This window comes from Stigmatopora nigra, chromosome 10 (assembly GCF_051989575.1).
Source record: "Stigmatopora nigra isolate UIUO_SnigA chromosome 10, RoL_Snig_1.1, whole genome shotgun sequence".
Classification (NCBI taxonomy): Eukaryota; Metazoa; Chordata; class Actinopteri; order Syngnathiformes; family Syngnathidae; genus Stigmatopora; species Stigmatopora nigra.
Window position 1 is genome coordinate 5,044,766 of NC_135517.1, and position 22,076 is coordinate 5,066,841.

Here is a 22,076-nt window from a genome sequence, read left to right on the forward strand (position 1 = left end):
AATTAAATTACGTTTAATGATGTTGATCTTTGTGTGCTTTTTTCTGAGCAAAAAGCATGGGAAAAACATCTTGAGAATTTCCCATCTATGTATCTGTTACTTATAGAAAATGTTCACGCTATTTGCATAAAATGCACTTCTGCAGCGTATTTTTTTTTATTGACAACACTAGGCACATAAGGGCCTTTATCTCGGTAGTTATCTTTAATTAATTTCGAGTGTATATATGCACAAAAGCCAATAAAAAGTTTAAAGGCGGAAGAATTGTTCTTCTGCCATCTGAGATGAGGAATGCTCATCTTGACTTACCAGTTAACTATTTTGTGTATATTTTTCCTGCCAACTGGCTTATAGAGCAGGGCTTTACCAGAAACTACACCACATGCATTTGTATCCACACTAGTCTTTTGATTTATATTTCAATGCAAATTACATTTATTGAACCTCAGTTTTTATCTGGACCATAAAGGTAACATAAATATAAGTGTTCCATGATCCCATGTTCAAAGTGGATTCTTATTCATCATCACAAATTCACCAATGAAGAAGCTGACTTGTAGGAAAGTTTGGAACAGTGTTTATTGTACACCAAATGACATATCAGGACAAACGAGATGTTTTATAGTCCATGAACGAAAACCGCTGCAGCACTGATGTCTATCGCCAAGGCAGGTGGATGGATGAGGCGTGTGGTGGCGAGGAACCAAGTTGGAGGCCCACATCCTATTCAATCACACGAGCAGGTCCGACGGGCTGCAGCTGGCACGATGAGGGCTTACTTAGACCTCTGCCTCATCTTTCGCCTTTTACGCTTCAGCCTAGAAAGTGAGGGGAAAACTGTAATTTAGAACAAGTGGAAGAAAAAAGTAATCAAACTAATAAAAAATAGTCTTGCAAAGAAAATACTGATATTTGCCCAAGTCAAAAGCTTTTTATCAACAATTGCTATTTAATTTCAGTCTTGCAGCAGTTCTTCCTATTCAGTAACCAAAGGTTGAAGGTCAACGTTTGCCAAAGTTATAAATAAAACAATCTTTCAGAAAAATGCAATTATGGTCCCTTATTGGGCGTTTACAAAAATAGGTCTCATGTTTATTTCATATCCAAACCCTGAGCATTACTTAGCAATTTAGCATCTAACCCCAATCCAAATTCTTGTTATAATATAAATACTTTCCTGCTTACCTGCGCATGCGCTTCTTCCTCCACTGCAAGAGAAGAAATCGTTATTGTAAACCAACACGTGCATTACATGTGCCATAAACCAGTTAACAAACATTTGAAGTTGTAATAACAACATGCCATATTTTCAAAATAGTCGTTTTCTTGAACACTCGAAGACACCCAAAAACACAAAAGTAAAGCCTTCATTTCTTCCTTATAACGAACGTGAGGCGCAGTGGGCCCTACATGCATTATTAGCGTGCAGTTAGTGGCGCAAAAAGGAAAAATAAACATTTATTTTACACGCCACAAGTCTTGGAAGACAATAACAACGACATGACAATTTTTGTCGATTCCTTTGTCAATTCAAGAAATATTTAACCGAAACGCCTATCGTTTTTCTGCCGTTTCAAAACGAGACAGTGAGGCAATCTTACCTTAGCTCTCATCGTGTGGAGAAGGATCTGTTCAAAAGAAGCAAAGAAAATATGTTATTGTTTATGGATGTCGATTAAATTTGAAGGATTTTAGTGGATTGCAATGAGAAGAAAGACATTTCAATACCTCGTAGCGAGAAGAGCAATGGAAAGAGGATGTGACGCAAGAATGGGGCGGTATTTATAAGAAACGTGATGTCATTCTCAAGCGCCATCGTTTGACTACTTTGGCATGACAGGAATTGTAGTTTTTAATGAATTTTATTGATGTCAACTACTTTATGGCCACGAATGATACAATTACATATCTACTTTGCTCTATGTTATTACGTGCTAGACTAAACTATATCATAAAACCATTTATGACACATGTTAAAGAAAATATTAGAAATAGACGAAAATCACAAATGATAGGCTTAAACGTGCCTTTATTGAAAACAAAGAAATATGAAAACATTTGTCATTATTTGAAAAGTTCTTGCCCACTGACTGAGCTACAATGCACAAGTGCACATTTGGACAAACAAGAACCCAGAACATCTCCACTCCTCAAAACATGAGGTGCCTTTTTCCCTCAGACGCTTAAAACCTGCATAACTACTCCCGAATGGATAAACTGGCAGTAAATTCAGCATTTGTTCCCAAACACCTGTTTTTTTTGTTTTTGTTTAAGTGGGACTACTCTTGAAAAATACTATCCCAACAGATTGATGCACTTGTTGACGATACTACAAACCTTTGTAAATACTCTATTTGCATTGTACATTTGTAGAACTACTAGCCCCATATGGACAGTTTTCATGAGTGACAAGCACCAAATATAACCCTTTACCGCACTTCCCTTGGAATAAATAGAAGACATAGTGACAGATTTGTGAATTTGGTTCATCCAGAGAAACATGGTCTCCGACTACGTATTCATTCCAATTGCATTTGAGCTGAAAGCAACTGCTCCAATAATTCTTTAATCGCAAATGAAGATCAAAAACACTTTGTTAGTCTCATTAATGCCCAACGTCATCTTAAAATATTTTAAAGGTTGGATGTACCGTAAGAAGGACGGTGAGTGGGGATTAAATTTTAGAAAAAAAAGCATTCACTTATAGTTAGTTCTTTTCAATTATGTTTGTGATGCAGTAAAGGGTTAGGCATCCATGTATTCAAAAAACAAAATGTCACTTATGAAATATTCCCTTCCAGTTCACGATCTTGTTTTTATCAATTGGACGAAAGGTAAAATCAGTTTTTCAGAATGACTGGAGGACAGCGTGGTCGTCTTCTTCCTCTCTATGTGTTTTACATGTGTGAAGGCAGTCATTTATTGCGATGCCTTTGTTTCCTCACTCGGCTGAACTGCTGCGTTTTCTGCTGTCTTTGAAGCCTGTGGAAAGTGACGGCAAAGAAGTGGATGAAAAAAAAAATTGACAGTGCTTGAAAAAAAATGTCTGAGAGCCAAAAGGATTCTGCTGCCACGATTCTGTTCAAAAAGTACCTTCTTTTTCTTTTTCTTTTGTGTTTTCCTGCTTGCAGAGCTCTGTAGTAAAGTCTAAAAAGAAAAAAAAGAGACACAAGTGTTAGGATCAAACATTACAGTGTATCGTATAAAGCAGGCTACATGCATAATGTCAATTAGAGCATTATTCCAAAGTCAAGGAGCTCTTCTATTTGTTAAATCAAGCGCCAGGTCAAGAGGTTTAAAATGGGTACACTGTGCGTGTACCCCGCTTAACAAGACCCAACCAGCTCACTTGTACCTTTAGCTCTTCGTCCTGGATTTCATGCTCTGACTTGTAAAGCTCTCGTTCAAAGGGTCCGCCGGTGATCCTGTGAGGGCCGTTGGCCATTAGTAGCACTGTGAACTTAAATTGGGCTACAAACTCTCCTGAAAGTAAGAGTTCAGTAAAAAGTAAGATAAAAAAAAATCATATGCTGAAGAGTTAAAATGTGTATGTTGGGAGAAATAATTACCCTCTTTCTCATGTAGGACGCTAAAGGGCTGCAGCAACTCATGCTTGGCACATTCAACAACTCCCAGCCGGGCTTTGGCTTCATCTCCAAAGGCCCTAAATGAGGCAATACAGGACAAGGACATCTAGTACTGAATTCTATTTTGGAGTTATACCAGTTGTTAATAGCTATTTAAAACAAAATATATATTTTTGTTTACCTGAGAGTGAATGGCATAGCATCAAAACGCCGTTCCACCTCACTGAAGAACGTACGTGACGTCTTCATCTTTAGGCCATACTGCTTACTGGCATCCCGCTTATAAATGGTGGTCCTCAAACCTCCATCTCGGGCCTGGTGGTAGATTTGATGGACATTTTGTATGATCATTTACAAAAAAATGGTGTTACCGCTAAAGGTGGATGATTTTCAGGGAGCAAAAAAAATTGACATTGTTATCGTCGTTAGTATTACTGACCTTTCCTTCTCCAGTGCTGATTAAGACATCCACAGCATATACTTCATGGACCTCGAAGTCTGCCTTCTCGTGATCCTTTCTGGAATTAACAAAATAGTCAAAATTGAGGGATGGCATTGAAACACTTTGCTTTTTCCTAAAATGTTCTTGAAATGGCCTCTCGTGTTTTTTATCGTAGCACACTAACTCCCCGGACAAAAAAAAAGGAATCTCATTAAAAATGTAATTGACTCAATAGAAAAACAAACTTTTGTTGGTCTGTTGGGTTCTGAATGATGGTCTTCTCTCCATCAATAACATGCTGTTTTAACTGATGAGACAGCATACCTTTAAAACAAAAGAAAAGAGAATTTACATATAAGGTCCAAGTCTACTTACTTTTAATAAGAAGATTTTAATGGAAACTTGACAATTTAACATCATTAAATGAAATGAAATCTGCTTGACATGGTAAATGATTGAAGTGGCTGTCATCAATTTTGGTGATGGATTACAGAAATTGGTTTAGAACACAACTTGCTGCAAAAATATTATGTTATTAGAAAATACAGATACAGTTTATCATTCTCCCAAAAAAGGACTTACCCTCAATGGGTGAGCATTTGAATGACTGAGCGATTTTGCCCCAGGCCTCTGTCACTTGAGTATTCTGCAATTCGAATGAAAGCATTTATTATCTGATTATGTCCACTTCTCCATTCCATTGATGACACATTACTCTTTATCAAGTATACCTGGTTGCCAGGTTTGACAAGGCGAAGAGCGGCTTCGGTACACAGATGGGCCGCTTTGATGACGTCAGCTTTGCGGCCTGTGATGGGTTTCTCCTGCAGCAAAAGTCAAAAAGTTCAAGACACGCTCCCCAAAGATGAGGACAAATAATACCACTGCACTGCAGTTTGTCATTAAGAATTTGGAAGTTTACGGTCTTCACCTTTGACGCTCCCACCACAAAGCTGTGAGCAACATTGGCAATGAAGCCGTCTACGTGAACGCCCAGGTCACTGGAAAAGGTCAAGACAGAAGATACATTTTACTGACATCAAAAGGCTTGATTAGAATTCAGATGAATTAGCATATTCAAAGATGGAAGAACATCCAATGAGCCTACATTTTGACCAAATCTCCATCTTTCAGCACGTAGTCAGGATCACTCTTCAGCGGGGAGAAGTGACAAACGCAGTTATTGACGGAGACGCTGGTCGGAAAGGCAATACCTAAAAGAGAAGATAAAGAAAACTGTGTAAAGCCTATCTAGACTTTTCTAACAACAAAATGTATTCGGAGTCACCAAAAATGTAAACAGCGAAACAGCTGTTGCTCACGAAAATGGATCAGGGATCAAACGGTGCAGTGACTAAAATGTACCTTTCTTCATGTCCTTCTCTTTCTTGAAGACCTTCCCAGTTTCTGCCATAATGTAGGTGTCACCTTTCTCACACAGGCTGAGGACAGACACCCCAGGCTTGGCTGTTTCCAGAACCAGACGCAAAGCCTCTGGGGGTTGGAAGAAAAAGTGAATTAGAAGACCATGAAAAAAAAGAAGGAATACAAATGTAAAAAAAAGATGTGCACCTCTGCAACCTGTTAATATAAAGCCAATTTAATCATGACGTCTACCACTTCTGATTTAGTTTAAGTGGATTTCTTTTTAAAGTCAGTATCAAATCCAAACTACCTTTACTAAGCACCTGAACTGAGTTTATAAAACGTGTGTATACTGTTGCATTCATAACTTGAATGTAATTCTGAACAACTTTTATCATGCAACTCAACATATAAGCATGTAAATAACAAAAAGTTATTAAGAAATAGTTTGTGATTAAGAAAAATAATCATGTTCAAGTACATTTGGGTTTAACATAAAACAGCTAATTCTCCATTGCTAGTTTGCCTCAAAACAAGCGTTCGAGGTTGGAAGAACCTTGCTTGCACCTGCTAGCTGCTAGTTAGCATGCTAGGGAGCTAGCTGGGTTCAAATACGCGTGCCTCCCGTGTAAACCACATGGCTGATCTTGTACAGGCCCCCTCGAGTAGCACCCACGGCGACCACTCACGGTTGGCTATGTCGCCCCCCATCTTATACTTGGTGACCACTAGGTCTTCGGCAATGGTCTGCTCCTGCTCGTCGTCAGACATCTTGACGGATATGCAGTTACTTATCGGGCAAAAAGCGCCTCTAATGGCGCGTCTCCGGTCCGGGTGGGTGTCGACGACCAAACTCCTCTGAGAGCTTCCTCAGCCGGGTTGCCGCTGAGCCACACCGAACCCCGCCAGCTCGCCAGGCCGGCCCCCTTTGCCCCGCCCACTGAGGAAATGATGATTCTATCATGATGACGCCAAGGACCCGCCAAAATGTGGGCGATAGACATTCAGACGACACGCAGTGTGATTGTTAGAAAGCGTCATTACGACGGCCATATTGTATGTGGCACAGGCGAGCACTTTAAACTAGTGGAACATCATTTGATAACCTAAATGTCAATATAACAATACTGGGAATATAGAGGATGTAGTCAAAATAAATTTCAAATAAAAGTATAATATATGGGCAACCAAATAAAAGTATAATATCTGGGCAACCTCCTTAATGCAAGTTTTTAAAGTAGATTTAAGCAAAACAAAATCATTACATTCATTAGTCACATCATGCCTATTTTGGATAAATAAACACAAACATTTTTCAAAAATGACTCCATTTAATAAGAACTAGTGCAAACTACATCTGTACTACTAGTCAACAAAACATAAAATCACATTCACTTGAACGTAAACGGCAGCTGGCATGCAGGTGCACTGCTATTTCCCGACCAGTTCCGGGTTTTCCCCACCTCAAGCTCAAAGTCCACTGGGATATCCTCCAACTCACATGCAACTGTTTCAACAATAAACTGTACAGCAGATGAATGGTCCCTCCATTATGAACTCAGTATTGTACCATCTAAATTTCCACTGCAAAATATATATTGGACAACTTACTAACTGAAATGAACTCATGCAACTATTTATTTAAAAACTACAGCTGCAAAGCAGAAGGCTAAAATCATCATTTAAAACTAATTATTCTATATTCTCAACCTCTCTGATGTAGTCAAATATTTCGTAAAGTTTGATGCCTCTGGAGAATGAACACAAAAATATGAGAAAAATAGAAAGTAGTAATTCTGACAAAAGCGTGAAGTTTGGTTGGCCCTTGCAGCTTTAGTTTATGGAACAGTGAAGACACCTTCCTCCGATCTAGACTGGTTGACCAACACGTCTTCATTCTTCATAGAGTTGAGTAGGTACTTGACACCGGCCTTGACGCCCGTCTTGACACCGGCCCCGAGAGCGTAACCGGCAATGCCGGCGGCGCCGCCCGTGGCGACCATGAGGGCGTCGGTGCCCAGGTCGACGGCAGTCAGAACGGCTCGTTCTTTTGCCGTCTCGGAGCAGTTGACCGAGGCGTAATACACCGCGGTACCCAAATTATAGAGGGTGCTGACTGCGGGGATCCACTCCATCACTCGGTAAACACGCTCCTCATTTTGGTTAATACAGCTTTTCTGGAGGCTGCGTCGAAGCCGTGGAGAGGAGGCGCTATTTCTTGAGAGCTCTGCCTCGCATTGACGGATCCAGCAGTCTGTCGCCTGCGAGGGTAGGACTCGACTCCCTTTCTTGAACACCGCCTGATAGCGTCCAGGGAAACCACCGCCGCTGACACCAGCACAAGCGAGCCCCAGCTTTTCACAAGTGTCCATGGCCTCCTCCAACCCGCCCTGGCTGTCCTGGACAACTACTCCGATCAGAGCACTTCCATCGACCCGTGTCCAACCATCGCAATGTTGCCTCTTATTACTTCGCCGCAATCCCTTTCCCACTGTGGCTAACTGCTGAATGTTGAACATGACCGCGTCTAGGCCGGCTTGATCGCTCTCCTGAGTGGATGTCGTGGCTTCAGATGTCAGATTTGTCCTCATCTGGATCAGGTTTGCAACTTCCAGGAGGAGTTCGTCAGTATCAGCGACCCCTAACAGCTCATAAAGCTTGACCACAAGAGTTTGCGCCTCCTGCGGGCAGCCTAGTGTCACCAACACTGGAACCAAAGACAGTCCCAGAAGCTCTTGAGGGAACCTGGAGGCAAAAGGGTCATCCAGACCACTGGCCGAGAGCAACTCCCCACAAGTTATATTCCTCTCATTGGGGGGATTGGCGATCTTCCCTTGCAGCCCTGACTTCAGAAGCGATACGATGAGTTTGGCTGAATCAGGGCCATTTTTTGCAAGTGAAAACCTCGAGTCAGGATCGGACGGGAGGCTGTATTGCAACTGTGTTTTAGAATGTCGTTTGTCTATCACCCCATCTGTGAGAATGCCGCTTGCCGCTGACCACGACGAAGGTCTCACGCTGCACAGAGCCTGTTCATTTAGTAAGAGCTGGATGAGGATCAGCCACTTGAACTTGGACGATATCATTCTGATTTGATGACAGAAACAACAAGCATAGTCAACATCAACAAGGGGAAAAGCAGCACATTACATTAATCATATCAGCTTCGAACATGTTGTTATCATTAAAACTGTTTACATACCTCAGCTCGAAGCAGATTCCACACGGTAGACTGGAATGAAAATGAAAAAAAAAACTGCTGCCTGTAGGATTTTTGTATTTGTTACCCAACGAGTTTGCCTAAAATTCCAAGCAGGCTTTCTCCAAGCCACCAATGGGAATCCCTTTCTTTTTAAAGACATCCCAAAGCCCTCCTCTGACTGTTCTGTTCAAGCTTCCCTTTGGCCCCATCGGAAACAATGGAGCTGAGGTCTGGAATATTGATTCACGTGGTAAAAGTCCATGTGTTTCTCGGGCTGTTTTGTTTCGGCTCTCATCCCCTCACCGGGTTTTGTTTTTGACCCAAATACTTGAAAGCACTCTCCCCCACATGCCTAGCTGATTTATTTTCCGTAGTTTGAAAAGCAAGTGAGCCATATGGAGCTTAGTCCTTAAAATGGATACACACACAAAATGTCCTTGCAAATAAAAAAAAAAACATGAACTAAATTTACAATAAAATATTCTTTATTCTTAGGGATTAAGGTAGAAGTCATCGCAAACAGCTTGCCCACACACTTGCTTTATAAAATACTCAATTGAAAATGATCATAAATACATTACAAACATAAATAAAGTACTGTACAACTTTAAGATTTGTTATTGGGAGACGATTGTCAAGAAAACTATAAATTTTGATGGTAGAGAAAAATGAGTTCTTGTATCGATATAGAAATGGCTCAGAAAGGTGTTGATAATTAAGAAATCATGGAACATGAAAACTATCAACTCTTGATAACAAACTGCACATTAATAGTCGTTCATGTAAATTAACGTCTACTTAATGCCTGCCTGTAATTTTTTAAATGTTCTTTCAATTAAGTCACAAGTTTGTTTTAATAAATGATTAATTTCCGAAACAAGTATCATTATAAAATATCGTACAAGATGAATACAAAACACGTCTACGGATTGCCTATAACGAAGACATCACAAAAACTTTCCACGTACAAAACGAGTTATGTTCTCAACACACGGAGAAAACTGACGTGGAAAGTCTAACGTGTTCTTGGACTGAGGCTGTGCAGGTACAGTTCAGAAAGGCATTTGAATACGGACTCACATAACGAGCGAGGAAAATAGTCTCAAATACATACATTCGGAGGGGTTGCGGGGGGTCTTTTTTGGGAAAAATACCTGACAAATTATATTTTTTCATTTTTTTTTAAAACCGCATCTGTAACTTTCATGTATTCAAGCATAAGCATATCTGGTTTGACAGTCTTAGATTGCAAAAGCTACAAAAGAAAAACAGGTCAACCACATTTTCAAAATCAACACTGCAATAAAACATATTCTAAATGGAAGTCATTGGTGGGCATGCAAAGCCGAGCTCATTATTGGAAGGCTTGATTTAATTGGCAAGTACAATCAAGGTGACGTTCCAATGCAAATTCAAGTGTGCGACTGGTTCTAACAGACACACACATTGCATTTGCCATAAGAAATGCCAGCCAAGCCAGCGACATGACCTCCAGAGACGGATCTAAATCCTTTAAGTGTGCAGTCGAGCCACAACTTCATTTTTCTTCTGATCGGATGACAGATGTTTAGTTATCGTCCCTTCATTTTGTGGTTAATAGAAGCTTAACACATCTTAACCATAGTGCATTTTGGGGTGTTTAGAATACAACAAATTGTTGACTTATAATTATTAAAAATGTATGTGTCATAGCTACATTTAATATCAACTGTCGTGTCATCAAGGTGTAATTAACCTGGCCCTTTTTTCTGCCTTAGGAGGTAGTATTAGACACATAGAAGAAAAGAAAAGGGACTTTCCCAAACACTTTACATAAGAAAAGTTGAACTAGCAATTAAATTAAAGACTATAACATCATGGGCGGAGGCTTAATTTTCCCTTTTTGAATTCTATTGAATGTACTTTATAAACCAAACCATAATAATTGTATAATTCCAATTTAAATCCAATTTTGTGTCCAAAGAATCGACAAATTGGTGATTTAATCAACTGGACAAATTGAGAACAAAACAATAACAAAGGGCAAAATGTTTGATGTTGCAGCAACTACCATTAAAAAAAAAATTACCTCTTAAGTATATGATTTCTCTTCCCTTAGTTAAATTTACAGGTTTTATTTGAGAGACATTTAACTCTCGGGTTTTAGAGTGCATTAAATCAATATCAACCGTATCAGGCAGGCAATTAAAATGTCCTGTTTTACAACAGTTTTTGACCAAGCCATACCAATCAAAATACGGCTTGGTGTCATTACCACAAAGACTGATACTGAACGTGGTTTTGGAACAACACAACACGAAGTTGTCTCGCCTGGTTGTCATGCCGCATTCCCATTCTGCCACCTCAGGGCGCTCAAAAGTGATCTCGCCAGCATGAAGCCTATCCCTTAAAATCAAGCTTTTATATACTAGTCTATTCTAACTTTTCCAAAAGTTGAGTATGTGGCCTCAGCTTCCATTATCTGCTCGCTAAAACAAAGCTACTCTCATTTTCAGTCAAGAATCAGTCATATCGTCCTCATTTTTTTTTAAACTGCTGGCTTGTGCATTTCAATGTGAAGGTTTTTTTTTCTATTTTTTTCCTCTCTCTGTTGCACTTTGTTTACTCAAACACAGTCATTTGACGCATAAGAGTTTTACAGTCATCTGCGCCAGTTCCTAAACTTTCCGGATTCTTTGCTCAAGAAATATTATTTGAAGGCTCAACCCTAACTGAATGGAAAATGATGAAATGTTCCAACAATGATTTCACTGACCCTGCAGCTTACACAACTGTTGTTTGCTTAGTTCAAGGCGTAGGGCGGCAATAAAAAAACAAACGTGAGAATCAAGTCCAACCTGGTTTGTTAACTTAAATATTTTTTAACAATGGCACTCTTCTAGCTGGTTGACATGATACAAATGGTGCTTTCAAAGAAGGCAGCTGAATTAGTCTGCAGGTAAAGACGATTAAACTAGTGCCATTTAAATATGAGCCGAGGGGTTTTTCCGAGACCCCGATCCTTTCTTTCATCTTACTCTTGTTTGGCAACTGTAGGTAGAATAGCGTCTGATTTTTTTTCACCAACTACAATTTCTTTCTCTGCTTTTTCTTGTGAAAAATCATTGTTCTTTTCTTTCGGAGAATTATCATCCCTAGACCTTAACGACTCATAAGTGTAGCCGAGAGGGGCCGGAGGCTGGTATCGGTATCTATAGCCAAAGGCACGGAGGTGATAGGCGTAGTACTCCAGTAAATACATGTTGCTGTCGTACACGTAGTGGAAGGACACAGACATGTCCGAGCAGCAGTTTGGACCCTGGAGAGAAACAAATAATCAATAAACAGAATCCAAAACATTATCTCATTTTCATACTGTGAAATGACCATTGCCTGATCAATCACTCAAACTAAATATTTACTATCAAGATCAACACAGTGCAGCCCAGTGGATGAGTGGTTAGTGCTTCGGCCTCACAGTGGGCGACCTGGGTTCAAATCCAGGTCGCGTCCCAAGGAAGTAATGAGCAAATGTACTTAGTTTTCAATGGTACTTTATGACCTCATGGTGTTTGTTGGTACTAATATGCAAATGAAGTTAAGTAAGTCAATAGACAAAGATTTTGTCCTCAAAACAGATTTAGGGCATTTTTTAGGGTGTAGAAAATCAGATAGGACTCCAATCAATTTAAGTGGTGAACTGGTTATTGTCAAGAAACAATACTTTACTTGCCTGTGAAATGGGGTAGTAGCAATAACTCCAATACCAGAAGCTCTTGGGAAAAACTGAAGTGAGATGCTGTTCAGGTACAAAGGGATGAAATGTCTCCCTTTGGACAGTGTCTCTGGAGTCTCCTGCCAGCACTCCAATTTTCTCCAGGCACTGGCCAATAGCCAGGTCCTCCACAGAACTAGTGTGAGTACACACTTTGTTTTTAAATGCTTCTACATATCGTCGCAGAGCTTCTTTACTCAGGACATAGCCCGCCCCACCACTCATGTAGCCCTGCTTAGCGTAGGGCTTAAATCTTCGACCAAAATATATGGGTTCTTCCGGGGTGTGGTTGGTAAGGACCCAACGCAGGTTGTCCACCATTACATAAGTGTCATCGTCCGCCTTGAGGAACCAGTCGGCTTCATTGCCGTGATGTTCGTAGACGTATTGGAAAGCCCGGATGGTTTTCCAGTAAAGTTGATCGCGGCCCTCTTTTGTACCCAAACCCACGGTGGGGAAGTGAGGATCGTCGACAGAGCTCATAAAGACGACAATGTTGCAGTGCCGACTCCATGTGTCCTTTACCAAGCGAGCCTTGGTCTTCAAGTTATTGGGGCCGGTCATCACCCAGCAAAGAACACGTACTTTTTTGTAAAGTTCATCTGCCATTCTGCTGTCCTCACCTGAAAAAAATAATAAAGAACTGTATTTGTTGGGAGTTGGGATTTTTTGGTTTTGAATGAAATGGGATTTTTTTTTAATTTGATAAATGTAGCAAAAAACATTAAATTCAATAATACAAGCTTGAAGCCTGAAAACTTAAACACAAGCAGTTTAACAGTTTCAAGTTATCCTGCGGATGGGAAGATTATTGGACTGCGGTTCTTTGAGTTAATCTTGTAGACAGCCGATCCGTAAGACTTTTCAACCCGGTGAGCTGGGTCATGGAACGTATTTAACTCCTAAATTAAGGACCACCTTGGCTCAATTTGACATGATTGAAAGGGGTGCAGGAGATTTGGTATGGTGTAAAATAACAATAATAACAAAAAAAGTTAATAAAAACTCAATCAAATCCACAATCTCAAATTGAAAATATAAGACTATGAATAAAATATTTCATTATTTCTTTGGCTGATCTTTAATCATTGAAAAGAACAAGTTACTACTTTTATCTGAAACAATATTTACTTTCAATTCAATTTGACGTTCAAACCAAAGCAGAAGGGGGAGAAATCCAACCATATGATATGTTGGCAAGAAAAAGAGTTAATGGATCCTCAACCTGTCCAACCTCATATTTACAGTATCACTAACCTATACTTAATGTCTACCGCTTACAAACATTGCCGTCCAAAAGATACCAACAAATCAAAGGCACAGGGTTAGTTGTCAAACTTGTCAAAAATCAGTTTTGCATCAAACCACATGTCAGAACCATACTCCAAAAGGCATTCCAACTAGATCACAAATTTGATCTTTTACCCTACACATCTCTGATTATCCTGTTAATTTAGAGAAACACATTTACCTGTATGATGAGGGTGTTGGAGATTAAAGAGAGCAAATCGCTCCTTCTTCCACCTCTGTTCATCCAGGTCATCGTGGTGGTCGTCCAATTTTCGGATCGGGTGCAGGGAAAACGTCTTGTCGTAGCCTACTTCACGTATAAATAGGTAAAGCATGCCAAATCCCACCAGAAAACCCACACACAGGGAGAATTTGGACGCCAGGGATTTCATCGTGGAAGTGGGACTGGTGTGTCACCGTCAGCCGAGAACTCGAAGGAAAGAACAAAGGTGAATGTCAAGTCCCAGTTTAGAAAGGAGTGGTTTATAGTACTTACTGGGTAGGCGTATCGTGGACAACATGGCATCCGTGTCCCTCAAAACCGTGGAATATTCCGGTTAACCGACCAGAGGAGCCGGCATCCTATGTCAAACGGGATGGTTTGGTTAAGGCTCGGCGCGTTGATGCCACAAGATAGAAACCACAGTGACAAAGGAATACAAGCTAATTATTTCGAAGAAATCACGTCGTATAACTTAAACGGTTAAGGGGGTTAATTGAGTAGTTGGATGTTAGCTAACGGCTAACCGTGAAAGCCACTGAAGTTTATACGAACGTGACAGACTCGGTGGATGTCGATCTCGTGGTGTTAAAAAGCTTCGTTAATGTTTAGCTAAGAGCGATAACGGAAGTGAAACAAACTAAGTGGCAATTAGATGCTAAAAGTAGAAGGTAGTACAACCAGTTGTCAGAGAAAATATTTCCGCTATTGCGTGACGTCACAGGTCCCGCCCCCCTGAGGGCCACCTTTACTCTGTCAAGTGGGATGTCTTCTTTTTTTTTGATCAACAAAACATATTCAAGAATTTAAATGGTCACATTAACATTGCAAAGCAAGCGAATAGGTTTAAGATTAAGAAAATGGGCACTGCGGAAAGTGATTTTGATCCTCATTCATTGTGATCTCACCAATAATTTAATCTAATGATTTCCATTGTACTTAAAAAAACATTAAATATGGTTATGAATGAAATACAACTGGTAAAACAAAACAAATGCGAATAAAATGAATAAAAACATACATTCCACAGTAGAATTATATATAACACAGTCAATTATGTATACCAATAAACAGCATTTTAACAGTATACTTTTATTTTGAAGACTTTTATACAAAGCTTTTTTCCAGGTCAACCAAATGGATTTATTTCCAGCCCCACAAGACTAGAAGTGCGGTACAGGACCAGAAATGCTACCAAAAATAAACACCTTTTTTCATCTTAAGGGGAAGGAAGGCAGTCATTTACTCCTATTGTATGACAGCAACTTGCATACAAGATCCCAGTCACCATTCGGCATGAAGCAAAAACCACAGATTGTGCTAAAACATAATAGTAAAATAATTCCCCCCCAAAAAATAGTGGAATTATTACCAAATCCTTAAATTAAACCTTTTAAAAACGCAAGGGAAGGATTGGCAGAAAGTATTATTTTGTGAATGATCCTAACATTTTTAGTCTGCTACGTTCCTGGTCACAAGATAATTTGTACAACCCGTTTTGGCACGTCAATGACAATTAGTGGTACATGTCTCATGAATAGAGAACTACACAAACTGAGATTTATAACCGACGAAGCCTCTTGGATTAAGTTGGAAACGCTTATCTGCCAAACAGAGCCCAGTTACCTTGATTCAACTTTTAGGGATTAACACAACCTCATTGCCTTGATCTCTTATTAGACATTTTCTCCTCCATTACATTCATGAGATTGGTAACGTTCCATAAACTCAAATTTGAATTAACTTGAAATAACTTAATGACAGAACATAATCAAAGCACAACACTGAATATTTATCTTCGTTTCTCTTCCATATGCCAAAACCATAGGAAGCTCTTTGGTGGCATTAGTGTAAAGTGCCACAGCATGTGTAAATGTACACTTTTTTTGCCAAGTTTCCTTTCATATATAATCATATCCATCAGTAGAATACAAATGACCTGTACAAGCACTGAGGTGTGGTGTCACCCGCCACTTGGGAGCTCTTTGCGAAAAGCAACCAGTGACAACCATGCCAAATAGGCAGCACGACTGATTTAAATATTTACACAAAGGTTGGCATTGTCCCTTTTCTTTCTTTTCCTTTTTTGAAATCATCTAGGAAAAGAAAAGGGAAAATGCTTTACTCTTCAAGTAGAGCTGACAGTGATTCTTTTGTACAAATTAAATCTATGTGCCCGCTAAAGAGATGTTATGCAGATTCTAGACAAGTTCTGGAACGTCAAGTCACGTCACCTGCAGGCTTTACAAGAATCATTTTGTCAATTGGGGACTGCAATTCGTCCTCTGCTCGTCTTGCTGGCCATCACCTGCACACGCATTCACCACGGTCGCATCCAGTGTGCCGAATGACCTCACAAATCCACGTCGTCCGAATCAGAGTTGCTAGCAGTCTGTGCATCCTCTTGTCCTTCGCCCCAAACAAACCTATAGTTGTTCTCCAGCTCCTGTTGTCTCTTTTGCTCTTTATGAACTTCTTCCGTGCCTCCGGTCTTGTCCGCAAAAAGAAGAAAGTATAACTGCATTAAAATGTTAAGATCTCATTTAAAAGCAAACAATATCAGACACAAACAACTCCAGCAGGGCAATTGAGATTTTAGATCAATCTTATAGTTAGTCTTAATTTCTATTTCAGTAAATAGCACCGAATGAGATAATGAAGCTATAAATCATTAATTTCGGTGACAGTTAGAGGGAACAATAGTATTTTGATAAGTGAAGGTTGTCAAATATTTTACCAGCAGGTTAATGAGAAGTTCCCGGAACGATTTAGTGTCTTCCTCACTCAGCCACTGATCACCTGTCTCGTCTGCATTCTTTCGGGTTAAGATTTTTACTTCAATTTTACCTAAGGGGAAGAAAATAGGAATGCGCTTAGAGTGATATCACAACAAAAAGAGCAACACATATCTAGTATGAAGAATGAATAAGAGGCAGAGCACACATGGAAAACTTTGATTTAAGCCACTGAAGCAAAAGAAATATGTAATTAAAAAAAGACTGCTTTCTGGTCGTATTTTTAATGATAATCAATTTTCCACTTGATTTGATACTACTTTTAGGTATTTATCACCAAAAATCCCTTCAATAAATTAAGAGTAAGGGAGACGAGAAGTGCGTTCAAGTCATATTGTGCTTCTGTTTTATGATGGCCAAAGTCAATTGAGGAAGTAAAGTGATTAAGGACAGAGAAGGGGGGAAAAGCCATAAAGTTTAACACTCCCCATTCATACCTTCAGGCTTCAGTCCTGCTTTCTCTAGCTGCTCTTTAACCACGTCCTTAATGTGCTGCCACTGCGGATCTCCTTTCCCCAACTCCTGCACTTTGAAATCCCCATCAGAGCTCATGCCTGTATTATACTTAGTAATTTTGATCTTAACACGGTCATCATCTGAGTCTTGGTCTGGGGGTGACGAGACAAAAGAGGGGCAACAACTGGTTGTCAGGTAAAAGAAACCTCACGTGGGCAGCGAGCGCAAAAGGACATTCTAAATCGAAATCTCCGTTCACACATACTGATACTAATGGATCGGGCTGTTTAAAGTCTGCAAAGGACCAGTTGTTTAAAAATGTATTCAAATTGTATATAAAATCCATGTGTGTTCCTCTTAGGAAATGGAATATTGCAACCGGGTCTGACGTGCACATGGAGGGTGATGGAGGCCTTGTCCACACAACAGTTTAATGCAGTTGAGTTTTCATTAACTGAGCATGAATTGAAGAGTTGATTGTATATGTATTAATAAAATGTATGCAGTAATAAATGAAGAGTACTGGTGGAAACCTATTGCCACAGTGCTTTAAAATTAATGTAAAAAATACACTGGAGGGAAAGGTAAGATAATGGGTTTCCAGCATGTGTGTATATATATTTTTTAATCTTTTTATTTATTTATTTTTTATTTTTTTGTAAATGTGTGGACAAGGCCTGAGATGGGAACAGAGGAACGAAGGTATGTCAGAATTACCGGGCTTCCTTGGAACCAGGCTGGGACTTCCCCGCGTCGGATCGTTTGCCCTTGGGGCTCCTGTCGTTTTCTGCTTTGGTTCTTGCTCTTCTTTCTCTTCCAAATGGTCTAGAAGCTTATCAAGCGTTGTCTCCAGTGCTTGTGTCGCCTGAGTGCGATCAAACTCCCCTTTCAAGCCTTCCGTCTCTAATTCTTGCTGGGCCTTCAAAATAAAAAAAAATCCATTTAATGCAGGTCACCAATTAGAATCCTTTCTGGTTGTATAATATACAAACTCCGTGAGACATTTTTGGTCCTAAAAAAGTAAATTAGAGTTTTATGACTGTGACTACTTTGAATGCATTATTTCTCTCCTAATTAATTACTATAAGAGCCATTTTTAACTAATGAAAAAACAAATTCTGATTCAAAGTTTCATTCCTATGTGCAAAGTTAATTTAAAATTTGAACAAAAAGCTTCCTGCGTTTTGGCATATTCATTGTCATGTTCATTTTTTATAGTTACCTCATTTATGATGTTATCAAACTCATTTTGCATCGTTTCCTTAATCTCATCAGTCTTATCAGCTGGTAATGAAATTTCCGCCATCTCTTCTTCAAACTCCTGAAGGAGCCGTTCATCATCATCATCATCTTCACTGTCCTCTTTTTGGCTCTTGACGGATGTGCTTTCCTCCGCTTCCTCTTTTGCACGTTTTTGTGCTTTCTACATAGAAGCCAATGTTACAGTGAATTGGAATACGCTGTAAAAATGTACATTGTGCTGATAGAAAAATAACTAACCTTTCTGTTACTCTCTCTGAGATGCTGGACGAATTTCATTAAATCTGATGGGTCGGTGATGATTTTAAAGTTGAACGTTTCAGCTAAAAACATTTAAAAATACATAATGGGTAACCAGTGTAGTTTCGCAAGACAAAAACTGCAAGACAAAGTATTGAGATGTAAAATTACCTTCATTTCCATCATCTATAACTTCATTTTCTGTAATGGAGTTCAAGCCATCATCATCTGCCTGCTGAGAAAACAATAATGTTAGGAGTACAGTAAAGTTGTGTACTAATAATTTCTAAATTATGTCATCCCGTTTTACGGCAGAGTTCTATTTGTGTACAGCACTTTGCTCCAACTGCTGTTTTTCCTTCTGATATAAAAATAAAATGGAGTAGTTTGTTGAAATTCTGGAGAAAGTGAGGGTATTGATTGAAAACCCACACAGAATTTTTTTTAGGTGGGCGCAGGTGGGAAAATATGTCAAACATAAGGTTTATAATAAAGTGTGCATTGGTATTGCATAGACAATAACAAAGGAAATTGTACAGCAAAATGCATACCTCACTTTCCTCATGAGAAGTACTTGTTTTTGAACTGTCTGGTTTTGCATTTTCCTCTACAGACCGAGAATCATTTTGGTCTTCTGTCTCTACATCATCAGGCATGTCAGTGGTATCTGTTTAGAAATAATATCACAAAAATATTTTAAAATGAATCAAAATCTACTGTCCAAAAAGTAATAATAAATTGGCGACTATGAAATAATATCAGGGGCAGCACTAATTAAGACCTTCTTGGTTCGACTGGTCTGGGTCATCATTATGATCTGGCAACATGTCTTCTCTGGTTATTTCCACCTGTGCCGTTGCCTCGGGCTGCTCATTCCCTGCCAACATCTCATCAAGGCTCCTCAACTCCTCAGAGATTTGCTCCACTTTACGCTTTGTGTCTGCTGGAATTTAAAAAAAAAAAAAAAATTAAAAAGGGGTGCAGGGCGACACAAATTAACAAAAGACTCAGCTTTCTGAGCACAACACATAATTAAAAGAATATAATACATATCTACTCATCAATACATGTATCTAAATGATTTGAATTGTTTGTGCTTTTAATGAATGCTGATTTAATTTAAAAAAATCTAAAAAGACTGCAAAAACAGTGATTTAAAATTTGGGCAACTCACAGACTTGAGCTTTGACATAGTCCATATACTGTTGCGCGTTTAGTGCCGGCTGGCAAACAATCCCCTGAGGTTTGGCAGTGGATGGAGGCCGTAGTGAAGGATGCTGGCATGTGCGACTGGTATGAATGGACAGCACGTAGCAGCATGATTGCGGCTCATCCACTCGGGCGATGTAGTCACCCGAACCGTCTTCACACACAAACTACGAGGAGAGGGGAAGAGAATTACTATTAATATCCACTCTTATTGTTAGACACACCAATTATCCATCTTTTGCATCATTTCTCTCATGAGCGTTACAGGTGAGGTCTGTCTATTGTCGTAATAACCTGAATTTGTGCCAGGTTGAAAGCGGAGTACAAAAAGACAGCGAAATAACCACTCATACAAAATTTCACTCTACAAACTTAATGGAGTGCCTATTCACCCGAACTTCAGCCTCCCTGGGATTTCCATTGATGTCACACTTGGAGCCATTTACATAGGTCTGACTGTGAAAGCGTTTTAGTTTGTGCTGCTTGGATGTCTGAAACATAAACCACAACATATTCTTGTTAGGGTTGTAACAAATATGCACATTTTAATACTCTACACCCAAATCACATTACCCATTGTGATTTAATTCTAATCCAGAATACAGAGTTAAAACATGTCATCTACCATGACCTAATTATGAAAATAACCATTACCTTTGTGGTTTTATTGTTCCAGTCAAATTCAGACTCGTAGTAGCCCAGAAAGAGAACGTCTCCCTTGATTTCTGAGTCTAAAAAGTGAGAAATATGTTAAAGAGAAATTCTTTACAAAATAATGTGACTAATCAAAGCCATTCTTACCTTCAAGGTGGTACTGTCTGATATGCTGACTATAGCAGAATTCATATGTCCACCAATCTTTGGTCTGATGAGATAATAAAAGGCACATGAAAGAGCAATAAAAAATGTTAAATATATACATTTATTTCAATGAATATCATTAATGTTGAAGAGAAAAGAGAACAATGGCTTTGAGCATTAGGTGTCTTGTTTTTTATTATTATTATTTTGAAATGATTACATGACAGGGCAAAGTCCGTAGAGGCCTGGAGGTAGCTACTACTTTGCCATCAGAGACGAACACACGCTAGATAATGATTGGCTAAAAATTCAGCAAAACCTGCAAGTAATTACAATTTTGAGAGTAGAAGGATGATTATAGACAGAGTAACTGCATTCATTGCAAAATTCACTTAAGAAACCTAAACCTTTTTCATTCCTAGATAAATCTGGATTTACTTTGGCCAGCTACTTTACTGCCACGTGAATATGAATACACTTTGAAATTGATATTGCAATATTCTAGGATAATGTCTACCAACCAAGACAAGACAGGGGGACTCTCGCATTGGGTTGAGCAGATCGGGGATGTCCGGACCAGAATACCCTTTTGAATCCGGATCGGAATCTTGGTGAAAGCGAACCGCCTGGGCTGGAAGTCGACATTCATACAGCTGTTTGTATTTGCTGGACACCATCATGACCTCATCTGCTTTGGTCTAAGCCAGAAGAAACATGACACAACTTGACAATGGTCCGTTTGATATGACCTTTTCTTGACATTCGTTTGTAAAGTCTTTTCACTGCGATTTGTGATCAATAACAAGTTATAACAAATTCTGATGCGACAGCTGTCACTAGCTCACTCGTGGATCATGTTTTTTTAGCAAAGTGGATCTACTTTTTAGGAGCCAGACAAACAAAAATACGCAGAAAAGCAAACAGCCTGAATGTGTTGCTTGTTTCTATTTAATGGTAAAACTTAGCAAGAATTGTGATTAAAAAAACAGTCATAGCTTACACCAGTAGTATACTACTACTAATCCATAGCTCCATTAATAAACAACTTAACTGACCTGGCCCATGATGACAGGATCGGGAAGAATCTGGATGTCATATTTCATCTCATTTAGTTCTTCCAAGTTTAAAAACGCCGAGGCACAAAGGTGTATTAATAATGAGAAAATGTACACTCTATTTAACCACCGTATGAGGTTAGCAGCCATGTTTGACTAGCACCTCCTCCCCCCCGTCTTACTTTTCCTCCTTCTCTTCTTCGTCGCTAAGTGCTTCTTCTTCTACGATTGTGGTCCACTTAAACCATGTGATGTATATTTAACCAATCAGGAGCAGTGCAGGTAGTTCACTCTAACATAGATATCACATATATGGCTAGATATGGCGATCCAACTTGCGCTGGATAAGTTTTCTGACGCAAGATGGCAGCCAGTTATGAACACCGCCCACTTAGCCTCA

At 39.4% G+C, this 22,076-nt stretch overlaps 4 protein-coding genes and 1 long non-coding RNA gene across 9 annotated transcripts; all 5 read right to left on the reverse strand.

Moving 5' to 3' along the window:
• Positions 1 to 561: 561 nt before the first annotated feature.
• Positions 562 to 1,842, reverse strand: LOC144203186 (uncharacterized). Its single transcript, XR_013327618.1, has 4 exons — positions 1,729 to 1,842; positions 1,602 to 1,628; positions 1,186 to 1,208; positions 562 to 818 (listed from the first exon to the last, which is right to left on the reverse strand). It is a non-coding gene; the product is annotated as an uncharacterized LOC144203186 (long non-coding RNA).
• A 170-nt stretch (positions 1,843 to 2,012) lies between these two features.
• On the reverse strand, positions 2,013 to 6,322 carry LOC144203585 (proliferation-associated protein 2G4-like). The gene is made up of 13 exons (XM_077727106.1): positions 6,084 to 6,322; positions 5,395 to 5,523; positions 5,138 to 5,243; positions 4,961 to 5,030; positions 4,761 to 4,853; positions 4,612 to 4,675; positions 4,275 to 4,353; positions 4,027 to 4,105; positions 3,769 to 3,902; positions 3,570 to 3,664; positions 3,356 to 3,483; positions 3,094 to 3,147; positions 2,013 to 2,982 (listed from the first exon to the last, which is right to left on the reverse strand). The coding sequence occupies exons 1-13, from the start codon at positions 6,163 to 6,165 to the stop codon at positions 2,920 to 2,922; spliced, it is 1,176 nt and encodes a 391-aa protein (XP_077583232.1). The 5' UTR covers positions 6,166 to 6,322; the 3' UTR covers positions 2,013 to 2,919.
• Positions 6,323 to 6,705: 383 nt separating this feature from the next.
• Positions 6,706 to 9,031, reverse strand: apof (apolipoprotein F). 2 transcript variants are annotated; one of them, XM_077726342.1, is made up of 3 exons: positions 8,658 to 9,031; positions 8,597 to 8,626; positions 6,706 to 8,481 (listed from the first exon to the last, which is right to left on the reverse strand). In XM_077726342.1, the coding sequence occupies exon 3, from the start codon at positions 8,478 to 8,480 to the stop codon at positions 7,233 to 7,235; it is 1,248 nt and encodes a 415-aa protein (XP_077582468.1). In that variant the 5' UTR covers position 8,481; positions 8,597 to 8,626; positions 8,658 to 9,031; the 3' UTR covers positions 6,706 to 7,232. The 2 variants fall into 2 exon arrangements, with proteins under 2 accessions (XP_077582468.1, XP_077582467.1); XM_077726341.1 differs by having other exon boundaries at positions 8,597 to 9,031.
• A 1,527-nt stretch (positions 9,032 to 10,558) lies between these two features.
• Positions 10,559 to 14,599, reverse strand: c1galt1lb (core 1 synthase, glycoprotein-N-acetylgalactosamine 3-beta-galactosyltransferase 1, like b). Its single transcript, XM_077726344.1, has 5 exons — positions 14,388 to 14,599; positions 14,137 to 14,222; positions 13,822 to 14,070; positions 12,309 to 12,973; positions 10,559 to 11,894 (listed from the first exon to the last, which is right to left on the reverse strand). The coding sequence occupies exons 3-5, from the start codon at positions 14,030 to 14,032 to the stop codon at positions 11,610 to 11,612; spliced, it is 1,161 nt and encodes a 386-aa protein (XP_077582470.1). The 5' UTR covers positions 14,033 to 14,070; positions 14,137 to 14,222; positions 14,388 to 14,599; the 3' UTR covers positions 10,559 to 11,609.
• Positions 14,600 to 14,931: 332 nt separating this feature from the next.
• os9 (OS9 endoplasmic reticulum lectin) lies at positions 14,932 to 21,889 on the reverse strand. Of its 4 annotated transcripts, none has more exons than XM_077726894.1 (15): positions 21,677 to 21,888; positions 21,143 to 21,319; positions 20,622 to 20,685; positions 20,475 to 20,551; positions 20,213 to 20,311; positions 19,786 to 19,987; positions 19,393 to 19,551; positions 19,163 to 19,278; positions 18,783 to 18,846; positions 18,612 to 18,694; positions 18,334 to 18,534; positions 17,829 to 18,030; positions 17,093 to 17,263; positions 16,598 to 16,707; positions 14,932 to 16,351 (listed from the first exon to the last, which is right to left on the reverse strand). In XM_077726894.1, the coding sequence occupies exons 1-15, from the start codon at positions 21,824 to 21,826 to the stop codon at positions 16,214 to 16,216; spliced, it is 2,013 nt and encodes a 670-aa protein (XP_077583020.1). In that variant the 5' UTR covers positions 21,827 to 21,888; the 3' UTR covers positions 14,932 to 16,213. The 4 variants fall into 4 exon arrangements, with proteins under 4 accessions (XP_077583020.1, XP_077583019.1, XP_077583018.1 ...); XM_077726893.1 differs by having other exon boundaries at positions 18,783 to 18,843; positions 19,393 to 19,554; XM_077726892.1 differs by having other exon boundaries at positions 19,393 to 19,554; positions 21,677 to 21,887.
• Positions 21,890 to 22,076: the final 187 nt, after the last annotated feature.